The sequence below is a fragment of the Coprinopsis cinerea genome, assembly GCF_000182895.1.
Source record: "Coprinopsis cinerea okayama7#130 chromosome 6 map unlocalized cont3.6, whole genome shotgun sequence".
Classification (NCBI taxonomy): Eukaryota; Fungi; Basidiomycota; class Agaricomycetes; order Agaricales; family Psathyrellaceae; genus Coprinopsis; species Coprinopsis cinerea.
Genome location: NW_003307539.1, coordinates 616,449 through 631,600, shown reverse-complemented (window position 1 = coordinate 631,600; position 15,152 = coordinate 616,449). Strand labels below are relative to the sequence as shown.

Below are 15,152 nucleotides of genomic sequence, written 5' to 3'. Positions count from 1 at the left end.
TCGCCTACGCACACACAGGGTCTGTTCGCCTCGCCCTGGACAGATTCTTGTATGGTTCATCAGCATGAGGCTCTGTAGTGCTGCAGAATGACCTTCCTCACCCTTGCCATGTACCCTGTTTGAGCCAGGTTCCCAAAGACCACACCGCGTCGTGGCGGGGTTGCTGTCTGCCAAGAACACATTTTCTGCTCGGGAGCGACTGATCGTCTTCGCCTTTACCTCATTGGGTGCCTGTCCGGGATAGCCAAGAGTTTAAGCGGGGACATCGCAGGGCATCGCGCGCCAAAACCCTCCGCAGCACCTGAGCTTCAAGAATTTTACACGCGTGCCTCCTTCAAGTCTTGTCGATTGTTCCATGACATGTAAACTCAAGAATGCGAAGGTCGGTTTGTAGGCCAAGCTGAGAGAATGTGTATGGCTAGCGACGGTAAGTGTGGGACCTACAGTGAGCCCGTCAATTCAATCTTTGAAGGGTAGTCCGCTTGGAGGCATGGCTTTGTTCAAAGTTTGTCCGCCGTCCAGCGCGAGTCTACGTTTCGAATTGCTCGGCCATTGGAAGGCTAGCATCACCTCTCCGCTATAGCCCTCGACACAAAAGCGTGAGTGCTTCAAACGAATCAGAGCGACTTTAGGCTTCACCGGCTGATACTGCTGAACCGGTCTGCTTGGGGCTGCAAAACTAATAAATTACAAGGGCCGAAGATAGGTCGATTACGATCATTCGCGTTGAATAAGCGCCAGTAATGCTAGGCCACCAAGCAAGGCATATTTCAGCTGAGGGAAATCGTTCTGCGAGAAGCGCGTTAATCATCAAAGAGACGCGTCGCGTGAACGAGGAAGGAACGTACCATAGCAATTGTCACATAGCCGACGTATGGCAAGAATCTAGAAGGCAAGTGCTTTGTAATTCACCTCTCCGGAGACAACAGGAAACCTGCTTACCCTCGGACCTTGCCCACAATATGTTTCCGCTCCAGCCAGTTCAAACCGTTGTAGAGTTCGATATCATCGACGGCATTGTTGTCTCCCTTTGTCAGAAGTAGCTGGGTTTCAGAGTCCTTGCTTTGAACCGTTACATCCTTTGACGATGAATAGCGCGCTCGACTGATATACGGCTTAACATCGACTGTTGGTGGTAGGTTGTGCGTTTCCATTACGCGGTGAACGATGGGAATGTCGAAGCCAGGAACCTTGTAAACCGTGATATCGCCAGTCTTGTATTGCTCTGAAGCCGGGTTTGTGAGGAACAAGAGGTCACCGCGATAGAACGCTGGCTCCATAGATCCACTGCGTAGATTGTGGTTATTTTTGATTTCTTTGGAATAACAACGGGTCGTACGCACCTCAACACAACGACAATCGGTGACTCGGAGTTAGTCACAATCCCCAGGCCTTTCCATATCATCAACCCTGAAGCAATTACTGATGCAAAATTGAGAACTTGAAGGAGAAGCTGGAATTCATTTCGACCCGGTCAATAACACCAAGAAACCTGGGAAAGTGGGACGAATTACATGGCGAAAGCCTAGCCTCTTGAAGGCTTTAATTTCTTCTGAAAACATGGTATTGGCCCGCCTCCTTTGACTGTAATGGGAGAAGAAAAGGCGCTGGTCGTCGTCGAGATCGTGGTTTGAAGCTAAAGACTGAACCCGACACGTTGACCGTCGTGGTCACTGGTTACCCCAATTGGGGATATCATTTGATGACCGACAACGCCGCGGCGTCTGCAATTCGCACGCCTCCCTCGACTTGTTTCAACGCCCTTGCGAAGTCTGGTCGAGGTTCGCGCTAGTAGAAGTAAAGCAATAAAAATCATGTCAACGAGCTCATAAGAAGCCAGTCATCGAATTGAGAGTGGAATATACGTATCTTGTAGACGACTGGTGCTGGGTGCGGCGATGTTGCTGTTCTTGTTTCCATGCCTGCCACTGGGCGATAACCCCAAGGTCTAACTAAGAATGAGAGAGTAATAAGTATACGATCTATATTTTTTTCTTGTACAACACAATACACCATCAGGTCCATTGCTACATCTACATGGAAAACATAGGTAAGCGTTTCGCTGTAAAGTACAACCAATACAAGGCTCGGTAGTCCCCGCTGGGAAGTCCTATCAAATTGTCCGTCATGAGACCCAAAGCCCAATCCCCATAGAAAGCGGCCAGAACAGTGTAGATCATCACAGAAATGATTAGCCCTCCAAGCCCCTGCTGAACAGTCTCCTTTCTGTCTATACTTTCGTACCGAGGCTTTCGCATCCTCCCTATGACGATGGATAGCAAGCCCACCATAATCCCGAAACCGACGATCGTGTAGAATACGACTGTCAGGATCTTGAGTGCTTCGATGTGGAAATTCTGGACGACGAGTGACATTAGTCCGACCATGCCAGCAAACATCCCTGGAAGATCTGTACACGGGAGTCAATGTGAGCGCAATCCCTTCATTTAGAATTGGGATACTCACACAGAACAGTCCACCACATCGTCGGTCTCAGCTTCCCACCCATATCTCCCCCAGGAGTACCTCCTCCATCCTCATGTTCCTTGCAAATTTTCGTAACGTGAATCGCAACCGCCGAGTTCATCAGCGACATCGCCAGCTTCCACACTGCGATCAGCAGCAACTGCCATGTGTTCTGACACCGCACGATGGTGAATGTCGAAACGGCGAGGGTAAGTACCAAGCTGACTATGGAGAGCCAGAACCCAATTCTGCCGTAGGTCAGGCGGTGGAAGGGCCACAGTGGACTACGACCTGCCCAGAAGCAGGCGATGGTGTAGTAGGTGAGGAGATGGGAAATGAATCCCAGGAGGCCATAAGGGAGACTATAACATTTTATCTCGCCGTGTAGTCCGTGTCCTTTCTCCGGCACGAGGTCTGTCCATTCAAAGGCCCGCGCAATAAGAGTGCTAGACGGTGCCTGCAACGAAAAGTGAGGGGGCTTCTGGGAGCGGGGGTTCGATTCACTCACCATTGGCCGGCGTCGAGCTGGCTGTCGGTCGGGAACGTGGGGTCATTCAACAACAACAAGACTGGCACCTGCAAGAACTTTTAATGCCCCATCTTGTGCGGATTGATGCCGAGGCCAGTACATTCAGGCACTGATGAGCACCTGTCGTCCTTTAAGCGCCCAAGTAACGTGGGTGATGGTCAGGGTTCAGTGCTCGGAAATTCGCGAACCCTTGGTCCGTGACTCTTCGCAGAGGCCCGTTGACAGAGACACAAACCTTTCACATACTTTCTGTGCAGCCAAGCCGAGTAGTTGGCCTCAGAGCCTACCTCCAGGCCCATATCAGGCGTCATTTAACCTTTCTTGACAGTTTGTTATAGACAGGCGCCAAGCATATCGTATCAGCGCTTGATATGCGTGCACCGCTTAGACATACAGTCCTGTACTCGTGACGCTTTCGAAGAACTTGCTCGCATCGCGTTCCTTCACAGCCTTGACCGGAGCTTGAAGGACCTGGAGGTCTCTGTGATGTCAGTTTGGACCACATCCACCACGATGCTCCAGATTCGCCCAATCAGGCAGGTGATGGCATCCCGATTACGCAGCAGCGAACAGGGGCTATGGCCACTATATCAACCCACACCCTCTTCTCCTTCTTTCCACCACCTACCCACTCTCAGAAACCAAATTAGCCACTCATCTACCAAATCCCCTACAGCAGAAATGTCGACCGGAAGTGAGTAAAGGGTCGTGTGGGGTTTTGGATCTAATCTGACGAGGTTTCATCTTATCTTCTTTGTAGAGTTCATTGTTGTCTTCAAGGACAACGTCAGCAAGGCAGATATTGACCAATACGTCTCCGAGCTCAACACCAGTGGTGCGTCTTGTGATCCACTCATTAGAAGAAGACCCAATGACCGGGTGATCCAGGGGGCGAGGTGACCAACTCGTACTACAGTGAAGGTGGCATCCTCAATGTACGGCCATACCGAAACCCTTCCAAACGCTTGACAATGATCTAACCGTTCCGAATGGTACTAGGGATTTGCTGCGAAGATCCCCGAGAGCTTCCTTACCTCGCGTTTGCAAGGAAACGAGGTCGTCGACTACATCGGTATGTTCCTTCCGAATGTCACCCTCCAGCAGTGAACTGAGATTATGTTATTTCATAGAACCCGATGGTGTTGTTACCACTCAATGAATGTCGTGACAAATTGAAAGGAAGGAATGCGAAGACTTGAACGAATGAAGTTATTGATAAAGCTATGATCTGGATTATCACTGGAGCTTAGGACTCCCGAATACAATATATCGCTGGACTAGTAGTGTCACTTCTACGTAAGCGACTGTGAATAGCGCCAGGGATTGACGGGACAGCAGTTGTCGAAAAGTACGATGCCTTAGACACAGGCCTAGGGCTGGAAGCGCGGAGACAGTACTCCTCCGACCAACAGGCGCGCAAGATCGGGCGAACGCAATGAATCGTCGATGACTTCGTTCAAGGACTAATGACCTGGGTCCCAGCGCTGGACTAGTGCTTCTCCGTATAATCTTCCAGTTACTCCGGTCTTCAGCGGGGGACAGGGAAGCGCAATAAATAGTCGCATTCTCTATGCAGCAGGCGGAGCAGCTGCAGGAACATTTCGTGTAATCACGAATACAGGCACGTAAGATGCAATGAGAGCAGAGACACACAGCCTGGAAAAACCAAAGACAGACCGTCAGCATTCGTGACCTTCTTATTCGTAATAACATGACGCACAAAAGGTTAGACCAGCTTCCTCCACTTTCCTTTGATCGCATAGGGTGCTGGTTAATCAACGTGTTGATTCCGAATAGCACAGAAGGCCATGCAAGGAACCGATTTTTGGTGACCATAATCAAACCGGACAGGAACATGCCTGAGGTTGCTACTCCCTCTGAAATGCGGGGTCAGGCGACGTGGAACGCGCTGTTTGCGAGCAAAGAGACTTACCACCGGTATCGAGATACCATGTCTTCGGTGGGGTAACCGGTGTCTCGAGGGACGAGTCTCTGGGATCGTCGTGCTTCGTGGTGGACATCGTTGCAGACAACGAGCAGGACGGGTTGGACAGCGCTCGCTGTCCGCGCTCAAGTGCCGTGGGAACTCTAAATCATTTCCGCTGAGCGCGGCACGATCAAGCCGAGCCCCTATCCAAGGTGTGCTTTGTGAAAGGCTCACTGCTATCCGTTGAGCTGGTGGTCATACTGCTGAGTACCGACAATGGGTCATACATCAAAGGTTTTCGAATTCAGAACTGAGGTCATCGGGAGGCAAGTACAGAAATCCCATACTGTGCCGTTGCGAGTAGATCCTTCTCCCACCGCGCATTGGAACCTATCTTGCTATTCACTCGAAGGAAGATACAACTCGTTTAAGGGGACTAGTAGTAGAGGGGAAGTTCAATGAGCCCCGTCTTGGCTACCTGCCCATTCTCGACCGGGGGGATTCACCGATTAGGCGCCCATGCAAAGCAGACGAAAGAATCCATCGGTCGAAATGGCTTTTGGTTTTCTTCGTTTATCTAACGCGCTCTCCATAAAACATTCCCGAAATTAGGGCTAATACAATGTGATACTCGACGCTTGTCATTCCTGCCCTTGAGGAATCCCGTCTGGCATTCCGAACGGCGCGGACTTTGGGGTATGGTGTGAATCTGGAAATCATCTGGCGCTGGGGCCACGGTATTCATTTTCTTTTCCTCTGCACCTATTTAAACCTCAAAGCCATTACCATGATTTCCTCCAAGTAATAGACACCCCGTCGTCACTGTGCAGTCTCAAAGCCATCGACCGCGGCGCGTACGACTTGGGAGGTTGCTGGACACGAACCTGGGAGACAACTAATGATTCATCTGCGGACGACGCCACCCCAGTTCTCCAGGAACCTGTCCCGGGCTTGGTCAGGCAGTTCAGGAGCAAAGGAAGCTCGTTTCTTGACTGTCGTCCAAAGCTACAACGCCTTGGTTGGAAGAAGCCGAATTCGGGGACCCGCGCAACCGGTTAGCTTGGGCATTTCGACTCGGTCGACGGCCACACCGGCCGCCTGGAGGGCTTCAGCTGTTCTCTCATCACCACGACCAACAGAACGTCGTCTGTCGACTTTGACGGTACCGATCCCGAGAAAAGGTGGAGAAGGCCAGCGACCAACCATGTCGAACGATTCGTCTGCGAAGTCGCCAAGTACGGCAGCGGCGACGCCCGCGGATGGCACCACGGGGGTAGCAGCAGCTTCAGAGGCGCCTCGAACGCGTCCCAGGTTCCAAATTTCTCCTGTACCACCCAACCCGCTTGGAGAAGGTCGCTGTATACGGACAGCTGCAGCCCTCATCATTGGGTGCGTCATTTCTGCCGTTGTTACACCTCGACGTTCGCTGAAACCCTGAATTGTCTAACCCAACGGACAATAGCGACGAGATCCTTAATGGCAAAACGCGAGATTCAAATTCAAATGTGTTCGCCCAGTACTGTTTCGAGCACGGTATTGATTTGTGCGTTACTATTTCCCTGGTCTTCTCCGAGTTGAGGCGCTGACGGTCGGGGGTGCTTAGGAAGAGAATTGAAGTGATTCCTGACGACGAGAATGAGATGTATGCCCCATCTCACGCTTCCAAAGCTCCGGCTCTAACGATGACTTCAACAGAATCGAAGCTGCCCGCCGTTTGACCAGCAAATACGATTTCGTCGTTACCAGCGGTGGAATCGGACCCACTCATGATGGTCCGTGTTTATCCTGCCACCCTAGCCTCTATGTCTGTTCCTTACCATCCCGCCTTTATTCTCCATCCAGATATCACCTATGAATCAATCGCCAAAGCCTTCAACACCAAAGTCGTCCATCACCAAGAAACAATCAACCGAATGCACATCATGAACCAGTACAGGAACTGGGCTCTCACTCAGACGGAGGAACAGAAAGCGGCGCAGCACAGGATGGCACTCTTCCCAGAGACTGCAGAAGTCATTTACGTCGATCCCGAAATTTGGGTGGTGAGTCTCTACATGAGTTGACTATGAACTAATTTTGAACAACAATTGACAGCCCGTCGTCCGCCTCGAGGGCAAACTTTGCATCCTCCCTGGAATCCCTGGTCTATTCCAGAAAATGCTGCACGCCTTGACGGGCTTCCTTCCTCTCCCTCCCAAGCAGGAGCGCCCCCTCCGGATACAAATCTTCACCGAGTACGGACCTCTTCTTCCCTCTGACCTTCTCGATAACTAACATTTGGTTATCACGTTGGGTTTGATAGGCGTCCTGAATCGATGATCGCCCCGTACCTTACGCAACTGCAGGAACGGCTCAAACCCCACGGGATCCAAGTGGGGTCATACCCCGTCCTCTACAAAGGCGTCTTCGTCAGCTTAATCGGACGAGACCTGGCTACCTCCCCGTCTGCATCCCCGCCATCGCCGGCCAATGCTCTCCCCGGTACCCAACCTTCCGAACCACGGCCCTCGTCACCGGGACGGAAAGCTCGCATGAAGACAAGGGTATGGCTAGCGGAGATTGCGCGCGAGGTGGAGAAGGAGGTTGGAGGTCGCGTTCTAAGCGAAGAAGAGGTCGCACAGCAGAAGGAAGCGAGTAGAACTGCCATGGAGAACAAGCGGACTGGGCAGGTGGAACTCCAGGCGACAGCTACTAAAAGCGAAGCGAACGCTCAAGTCAAGGCAAAGTATTGATTGACCGTTGAATTGAAACCCCCGAGGATTGTACTCTTCGTTTCTTGATGATTGACATCACAGTGTATTCTATGTGCAAAGAAATTCCATTGGCGGTATCATATGTAACACAGGCAGGGGCATCAGAAAGCTAACTACTTAGAAGTACAGATAATACACGTTTGAGAGGCATCAAGATAAATATGCAGTGAGATAACTAGCAGGATTGTAGTACTTGAGCAATGCGGATGAGTTGAGCTAGGATATAAGCGGTAAGTACGTCAACTTTTGAAGAGAATGCAATAACCGTCGGGTCGGTCGATGAATTACTGTATCGCGGGAAGTGAGGATGGGAGGGAGAATGTACAGGAACTAAGCGAAATGCGATCAGGAGTCAGGCAGTTCAAAGTAAGATCTAAACATAGACTCTGTCCGTAGTACAGTGTCGGAGATGACACGATGGACATGTAAGAAGAGGCGGGGGAAACGTTTCGTGAAGTAGGCCAGGAAGCCCTCTGGCATCGGCCCAAGACTTCGCTTAACATTGTCAGGCAAGTCTTGATAATGGTGTTTCTACAAATGAGATGTGAGTATCCATTGGAGGAGGCATCAAGGCGGAAACAGCATACCTTGTTACGAAGAGCACGAAGCAAATCTTGTACAGACTTTCCGTCATACTTTCTAAACTTGCCAAGGTTCTCAACAAACAACCTGTCCAGTCTTGCATGCCAGTCATTTCCAACGATGGCCAGCGCACCGGTTTCGAGTTGCAGTAGGAGAGGATCCTTGGGGTCCCGACACATGATTTCGAACCGGTCCGAGGCGTCTTGGAGGAAGTTAAGGCGGCGTGCGGGATCCCAGAAGAAGGGGTGCAATAGGCACGCAGTCGTATCCGGTCTGATGATCAAGGGTTAGGCGTTCCGTCCGAAAATAGGCAATTAGAGTATCAAAGCTGGCATACCTTTCAGATGCCTCGGGATCCAACATCTTCTCGATCAAATCGCACGCTTCGGTTCCTTCCTCTCCAAATCTCTCCAGTAAATCCAGCGACTTGGCGTCCTTCAAGATGTTGACTTCCCGCTCGAATCGATCCCCGTAAGGATGGCTGCCGTTGGTCAAGGTGTAGTAGTACAGGCAACCAAGGGCGAAGATATCCACAGACTTGGTGAGTCGTGTTGGCTTCGCGGTTGAGAGACCCGACGTCGACGACGACGATGATGACCCGTTAATGGTTGACACACTTCCTCTCGAACTCATGGAGTGATCATCGCTCAAATCATCAAGCTTGACCTCGCCACGTAAAATCTCCGGTGCTCTCCACCCGACCGTCCCAGCACCCATCCCGCCATTCATGGTTGGTAAGAAACTCGTTTGGTCAACGTCCAACTTCTTGCACAATCCGAAGTCAGAGATGAGCATACGATATGTCGGTCGCCCACGTCCAGTGCTCTTGTTTGTCGTAATAAGAATATTCTGGGGCTTGATGTCACGGTGGACGAGTTTGAGCGCATGGAGGTGCTTGAGACCGCTCGTGATCTGCTTCAACGCCCTCTTGGGGTCGAAGGAAATGGCGATATCTCTGAAGGCTTCTCGGTCAGGAGTTTCGATGATGTCGGCTAGGGATGCGGGGCAGAGTTCAAGAGCGATATAGAGGAAATTGGCGTGGGCTTCTTGGTAGTAATATCGGATAACATTCGGGTGGTCGTCACTCTCTTGGAGGATGCTGACTTCACGTGAAGCCAGAGTAACAAAGTCTTTGAGGAGCCGCTTCACTGCGACTGCTCGACCCTGTAGAGAACCTTGGAAGACAACAGTTCCATGAGAGCCAAAGCCTAAGAAGAAGTCAGTTCAATTGATTGACAGTGACAGGAAGGGCAGTGCTCACCGAGAATGGTATCGGACACGACTAACGATGGACCTGCGGCCGCAGGAATTATGGGAGATGAGACGACAAGTGAAGGAGATTGTGGGGCTGCAGGAGCGATAGTGGCATCTGGGTTGTTGTCTGGCGGATTGATGTTTGGTGTGCCATTCGCAGCTGGTCCATCGGGTCCATTAGGCGCCTTGCCCTCAACACCTTCTTCACCAGGGATAGGCGTGGCGTCCTTCTTCTTCTTCTTTCCTCGTTTACCTCTCCTCGGCTTCTTCCTTCCAGGGGTTGCGACTGTCTCGGGCTCTGGATCGCCTTCACGGTCGGTGTCATCACCTTCTTCGCCAGTTCCGGCAAGTGCATCCGTAGTGGGGTCCTCCAATGGAGGCAGAGGCAATGGTAGGGGTGCCGGTGGTGCAGGCTGTTCGGGGATGATCTGAAGAGGCTGGACCGTAGCTGGTTCGGGTGCTGGTGCTGGCTCGGTGGCAGTGTCCGGTATGGGAGCAAGGGGACGGGCGATCTGCGCGTCCCCGTTGGGTACGGGAATGAATTTGGGTACCTTGAATCCCTCTCGCTGGCCGAACTTCTTGAATAAGAACCACAAAGACACCAAACCCAGCCCGAGTGTTACTCCCAGATATTCCCATCCCGTCTTCCGTACTTCCTCCGGGGGGACAGGCGTGGCAGGTTGTTGAGAATTGTTGGGTGGAGCTTCAATGTTGGGGACGACTTCGATTCCGTGATCGATCCATTGGTTCTGACCGGGTCTGAACGTCGGGATGGGGCTGATGCTTGAAGGTCCTTCGAGCAGTCGTCGCATTCGACTTTCATGGCCGTCCGTTTCGTCAAGCGGATGCATACCCAGTAGACACTCGCGGTCTCTCGGGTTATCCTCGCATCTAATCCGCCTGTCAGCCTCCTTCTGGTTGCGGATGATATCATGGATGCTTTGCGCTGAACCCCCAGAACCCTCAATAAGTCGTCCCTTTCTGCCCTCCTCTGCGTCCCCAAACGCAACCAGTGGATAATGTGAAGGGCTCATAGCGTAAAGGCTCCCCGTTTCCTCCACCATCCCAACGTAGGCCGACTTTGCACCACGTAAGAGAGAGCGGTCGAGACCTGGGATGACATCTTCCGCGCGTGGTCGTGGTTGCAGGAGAACAAAGGCGTGAGGATGTGGCTGAAGTGGAGTTGAGCCCCGTAGGACATCAAAAACAGCGACCCTGCAAGCTGTTGAGTATGTAACGAGGGTACTCTTAACGTCAAACTCACGTCGGTGCATGGAATTTCTGAACCCATAAAGGTTGTGTTTGGACTCTACCCCCTTCCGACTTGGTCTTAAAGGAGTAGACATCCCCGTTGGGAAAACCTTGGATGTACGCATCGTCGCTAGTCCTTCGATAGTTTGCTTGGAGCAAGTTGTCTTCGTTGTTGGGTCCGTAGACTGAGAATGACAGGTTTTGGACGGGCGCCCGAGTGCCGTAGCCCTTAGAGCGGTGGGGATAGATGGAAATGTAATAATCTGCCAAGTAGGGAAATTAGCCATCAGCGCTGAATTCCAGGTCGCAAATCTGTCAACACCGCACCTGTTCGCCCAATGAATACTTCGGTGGTCGATGAGCCCCGCGACTCTGGTTCTTCCAGCTCGTCGAGGTCAATACGCCTGTCGTCATAAGGCGGACATTCGGAGTTGAGGGTCGCCTTGATTCTTCCTGTTTCGAGCTCCAGTAACAATAGTGAAGTCTCCTTGCGCCCAATGAATACCCTCTTCTCGTCGTCACCTGGGGAGGTGAACGGCGACATGTCAACCAACTCCGCCATTGAGAACGGGAACCGTTGCAACGAGTCGTCTTCTGAGTTTACGACATAGATGTGGCCAGACTGCGGTTCAATGATATAGGTTTCTGGTGTTGTATCGTCGTCAAAGTCGTCGGGGTCGTTTTCTGGGTGTGTCGTCCTAACCAGAGGCGCCAAGCTTGAAAGAGTTGACGAGCCTTCTGCCCGTGCGAATGCAGGCATAGACCACAAGATCTTGCCCGTCGAGCGACTGAGTGCATGGAATTTGCCGTCGATCGAGGCTACCAGGACAATGTCCAGCAGCTCTAGGTCTTTGGTGGGTTCTAGAATCCCTCCGGTCGCATAAGTAGGTGCTGGTCTCGTTCGTTGTATGAGCGCCGCCGTCTCCGCTGCTGGGATGGTTGACCGGACATTGACGATCTCTGCCCAGCAGACCGCGCCCACGATGAGGAGCAAGAACTGTAGGAAGAATACGAACGCCATAAGCGTTCAGCCCGGCGTTGGGCGCTGGTTTCTAGTCGTCGTTCGTGGTGGTGGTGGTGGCAGAAAACCAAAGCCTTCCAAGCCTCAACGAAGGCGAACTCGAATCTCGTGGCTGTGTCCCACACGCCTAATTGATTCCGTCCGTTGAAGTCCGTTCCCATGCTACAAATCAAATTACTCGCTCAAAAAGGGGCATTTCGGCCTGCTGAATCCAAGGGGATCCACTTGGAAACGAGTTCGAATGGTCAGTTGACACTGAACACTGAGAGAAAGCTCGAGGAGTCAGCAAAATGGCAGCAAACCACGACTTATTCCATGGACTTCTATCCGGACAAACACCCCGGTCTCTTGAGCACGTTGGAAAAATAATGAATTTTCTCATACGAAGATGATAGGAAGATCAAATTTGGCGACATGTCGACAATGGCAATGTGGAGAAAATGAAAGAATCCTGAAGAAGGAACGCTATTTACGCCCACCCGCGGCCACTTCTAAGGGCCAGGTATCAGGCATCGTGGTGTGCCAAGAGTCGGTCTATGGACTACATACCTTCCTATGATCATGAACATTGACTTTGTGCCCCTAATAAGACCCCATAAGCCCATGACTCACACGAGGTTTGCTTGGAACCAGCACTTCGATCGCGAGACCAGAATGATGTACCCCAGTTCCGGCGCCTGTCGTGAGACCAACGACAACATGTCGACAATAGAGCCAGGTATGCCTTCATTGCACCTAAATGTTCATTCAATGTACTCCTTAAACAGTCATGTAGCTTCCGCCTTGTTATGCAGTCTGAATTTAGTAGTGCCCGCTTGGTGTAGTTAAGCAGATGTATTATTACATATATACATGCAGCCCGTCTAACGGAGTTGACGAGTATTGTACACAATCAAATAAGCAGAGGCAACGCATAGTCCAATCGCAAGGAAGAACATGGCATAACAAAGGGCATACCGACACCTTTGAATCCACGGATCAAAGCACCTCCTCCTCGACTCTGGCCTCCCGCGGACCTCCCTCAACTTGACTCCATACAACTGATCAAAAATCCTATTCGGTTTGTCCAACACCTCCAACACCCTCGTCCACACCCTATTCCAAACCGTCATATCCTCCTCCTTCACGGGAACAGGTCGGGGAATGAATGGATACCCAAACGAAATCCCCTTCAAAGACCGCTTGGGATCATTCAATCTCGCCCTCCCATCCTCACTGGCCTGCTTCTCCGCCACCCACCTCGGCAACGGTGGGGGCTCCACCTTGACCTTCCCCTTCCCCTCCCTCCTCGCTTGATCATCCATCTCCCGCTTCTTATTCCTCTTCCCACAACACATCTCCTTCCAATACCCCGCGTTGAAATAAAACTCCCAGAACGTCAGACGCGGGGGCTGTTCCCCAAAGTGCGTGAAATGCCACCCGCCGATGAGCCAGAAGACGGGGCAGAGGAAGCCGAGCCAGAACGTCCAGAAGGCAGGTGTGGCGTCGAGGTACTGCTTTTTGGCGCGGATGGTGCGCACGCCGGTGCCTAGTGGGACGTCGCGATCCCAGCGGGGGGTCACGTACGAGTCGGTCCCGGCAGACTGTTTGCGAGATTCGTGCGACCGGATACTCGTCCCTTCGCCTCGAGCCGTGTTAACGATTAGAGCCTCGTGGTCCACAACCTCGATCTCGCGAACGGAAGGTACGTATTTGTGCCGGTCGTTGCTGGTCGCTGTTACGAAACTCTCAGCATGGAGGGACTCGGTGATCGTCGCTGCATACTCGTATTCCTCGTCGATGGTGCCGTTGCTGATGACGGGCATCCTTGGTTGTCTGGGGTGGGGGCCGGGTCCTATTGTAGGATGAGGCCCAGGGAATGGTGGTCGAAGATCGAGAGGAGGGATGACGGGGGTGTCTGCTGACTTGGTTGAATGCCTTGGTAGCGTGGTCGACGTAGAGGAAACATGAGTGCGGGACGACCCTTGTGAAGCCGTGCGATTGAGTTGTCGAGTAAGGAAAGGCGAGGAATAGCTCGGGGATGGACCTGGTCAAATGTTAACTAACGCTTAGCAGGGAAAAAGAGTGATACACACGAGTAAGCTCAGACGTCTGCGACCCCCCAGGACTAGCCGACGCGCTAAACCCCAAGTCCTTATCCGACGCCGTCCGACTCGCAGTCCCAGTCGACACCGGCAAGCTCTGCGTCCTCTGCAACGAATCAGGAGAAAGATAATCCTGCTCCTGGATGGGCGACAACTGCTTCGCCAATGGATAGCTATACGCATACCCATACACATCCGTGTTCACACTCGGACCGGCCTGGTTCGGCAACGACTGCGTGCTCGCATTCGCACCGCCCACAGCGTCCGTCTGCAGCTTCAAATTCCACCTGCCGCCATGACTCGGCACACTGGGCACCGCAAACGCAGTGGGCGTAATCTCCGCCGACGACGACGACTCGGTCGGAGAGGGGTGGTACGCAGGCGACATCGGAGGCGACGAGACCGTCCTTCGAATAGGCTGGGCAGTGCTCGAGGTTATTTGAGGGTTCCTCGTCACGTTCGACCCAGTTTCGATCCTGATAACCGCAGGAAGTGATGATAGCACATCCCTCTCTGTCGGATCGTCAGGGGCCAACAGCTGCGGCTTCGACAGGTTCGCACCGTACACGTCGATGACATTCGAATGCGAAGTCGAAGCGAGCCGGGTTAGACTCGAGTTGTGGTGTTGGTTGCGGTAGTGTGACAGCTCATTGACGCTGCCGGGCGGAGTTGCTGAGAGATAGGGGTTGTCGAAGCCGGTGAGGGAGGTCGCTGTTGGTCGCGGGATGGGTGGGCTGATGGTCTTGTGCGTGTTGGGCGTCCGGGGAGTGGACGAGTAGGATGGAACTGGACTGTGGGTCGCTGGCCATGGTAGACTGGGGCCTTGTTCTCGGTCCCTGTCCTCATTTCGTTGTTTGGAGGAGAACCATCGAGACACGTTGAAGTAACCCATGGGGTGGCAGGTAGGCGCTAAACAGACTAGGAGACTATAAGTATCGGCAAAGGTGGAAAGCTCCCGTGAGTCGTACCTCAGCGGCAAGATAAAGGTCGAGCGCTATGAATAGCGAGAGGATAATGGTGCAGCGTCTGGAGACTGGGGGGTGGCAAGCGAAGTGCTTGTGGGGTGAGTATAGAAAATGCGGGGTGTTCGAGCCGGACCTCCCTGTCGAGTCGCGACCCTTTATCGTCTGCGCATTGCAGCACCGTGGCCTGTCAACTCCACGAGATTCGATATTGACTCGGCTCTGAACATTAGCCTGGTAAATCACGACTGCATCGTGTATCAGTATATCAACGTTTCATTTTAGATCAAAGGGCGTCGTGTTTTCGAGGAGGGAAGCTGACA

The 15,152-nt window shown here is 52.4% G+C and overlaps 7 protein-coding genes across 7 annotated transcripts; 2 read left to right on the top strand and 5 right to left on the bottom strand.

The window, feature by feature from the left end:
- Positions 1 to 717: 717 nt before the first annotated feature.
- On the bottom strand, positions 718 to 1,280 carry CC1G_06936 (signal peptidase 21kDa subunit; the record flags this gene model as incomplete). Its single annotated transcript, XM_001837678.1, has 3 exons — positions 718 to 789; positions 849 to 885; positions 943 to 1,280. The coding sequence occupies 3 exons, from the start codon at positions 1,278 to 1,280 to the stop codon at positions 718 to 720; spliced, it is 447 nt and encodes a 148-aa protein (XP_001837730.1).
- A 753-nt stretch (positions 1,281 to 2,033) lies between these two features.
- CC1G_06935 (hypothetical protein) lies at positions 2,034 to 2,596 on the bottom strand (the record flags this gene model as incomplete). Its single annotated transcript, XM_001837677.2, has 2 exons — positions 2,034 to 2,410; positions 2,467 to 2,596. The coding sequence occupies 2 exons, from the start codon at positions 2,594 to 2,596 to the stop codon at positions 2,034 to 2,036; spliced, it is 507 nt and encodes a 168-aa protein (XP_001837729.2).
- Positions 2,597 to 3,676: 1,080 nt separating this feature from the next.
- Positions 3,677 to 4,154, top strand: CC1G_06934 (hypothetical protein; the record flags this gene model as incomplete). The annotated part of the gene is made up of 5 exons (XM_001837676.1): positions 3,677 to 3,689; positions 3,756 to 3,830; positions 3,884 to 3,930; positions 3,995 to 4,067; positions 4,126 to 4,154. 5 exons carry the CDS (start codon positions 3,677 to 3,679, stop codon positions 4,152 to 4,154), a joined length of 237 nt encoding a protein of 78 aa, XP_001837728.1.
- A 409-nt stretch (positions 4,155 to 4,563) lies between these two features.
- CC1G_06933 (hypothetical protein) lies at positions 4,564 to 5,016 on the bottom strand (the record flags this gene model as incomplete). The annotated part of the gene is made up of 3 exons (XM_001837675.1): positions 4,564 to 4,651; positions 4,716 to 4,872; positions 4,929 to 5,016. 3 exons carry the CDS (start codon positions 5,014 to 5,016, stop codon positions 4,564 to 4,566), a joined length of 333 nt encoding a protein of 110 aa, XP_001837727.1.
- A 1,110-nt stretch (positions 5,017 to 6,126) lies between these two features.
- On the top strand, positions 6,127 to 7,824 carry CC1G_06932 (hypothetical protein; the record flags this gene model as incomplete). Its single annotated transcript, XM_001837674.2, has 7 exons — positions 6,127 to 6,311; positions 6,385 to 6,465; positions 6,526 to 6,564; positions 6,618 to 6,694; positions 6,765 to 6,964; positions 7,017 to 7,156; positions 7,225 to 7,824. 7 exons carry the CDS (start codon positions 6,127 to 6,129, stop codon positions 7,652 to 7,654), a joined length of 1,152 nt encoding a protein of 383 aa, XP_001837726.1. The 3' UTR covers positions 7,655 to 7,824.
- A 196-nt stretch (positions 7,825 to 8,020) lies between these two features.
- Positions 8,021 to 11,783, bottom strand: CC1G_06931 (other/IRE protein kinase; the record flags this gene model as incomplete). The annotated part of the gene is made up of 6 exons (XM_001837673.1): positions 8,021 to 8,206; positions 8,263 to 8,530; positions 8,595 to 9,465; positions 9,519 to 10,726; positions 10,776 to 11,025; positions 11,090 to 11,783. 6 exons carry the CDS (start codon positions 11,781 to 11,783, stop codon positions 8,021 to 8,023), a joined length of 3,477 nt encoding a protein of 1,158 aa, XP_001837725.1.
- An 863-nt stretch (positions 11,784 to 12,646) lies between these two features.
- On the bottom strand, positions 12,647 to 14,759 carry CC1G_06930 (hypothetical protein; the record flags this gene model as incomplete). The annotated part of the gene is made up of 2 exons (XM_001837672.1): positions 12,647 to 13,809; positions 13,859 to 14,759. The coding sequence occupies 2 exons, from the start codon at positions 14,757 to 14,759 to the stop codon at positions 12,647 to 12,649; spliced, it is 2,064 nt and encodes a 687-aa protein (XP_001837724.1).
- Positions 14,760 to 15,152: the final 393 nt, after the last annotated feature.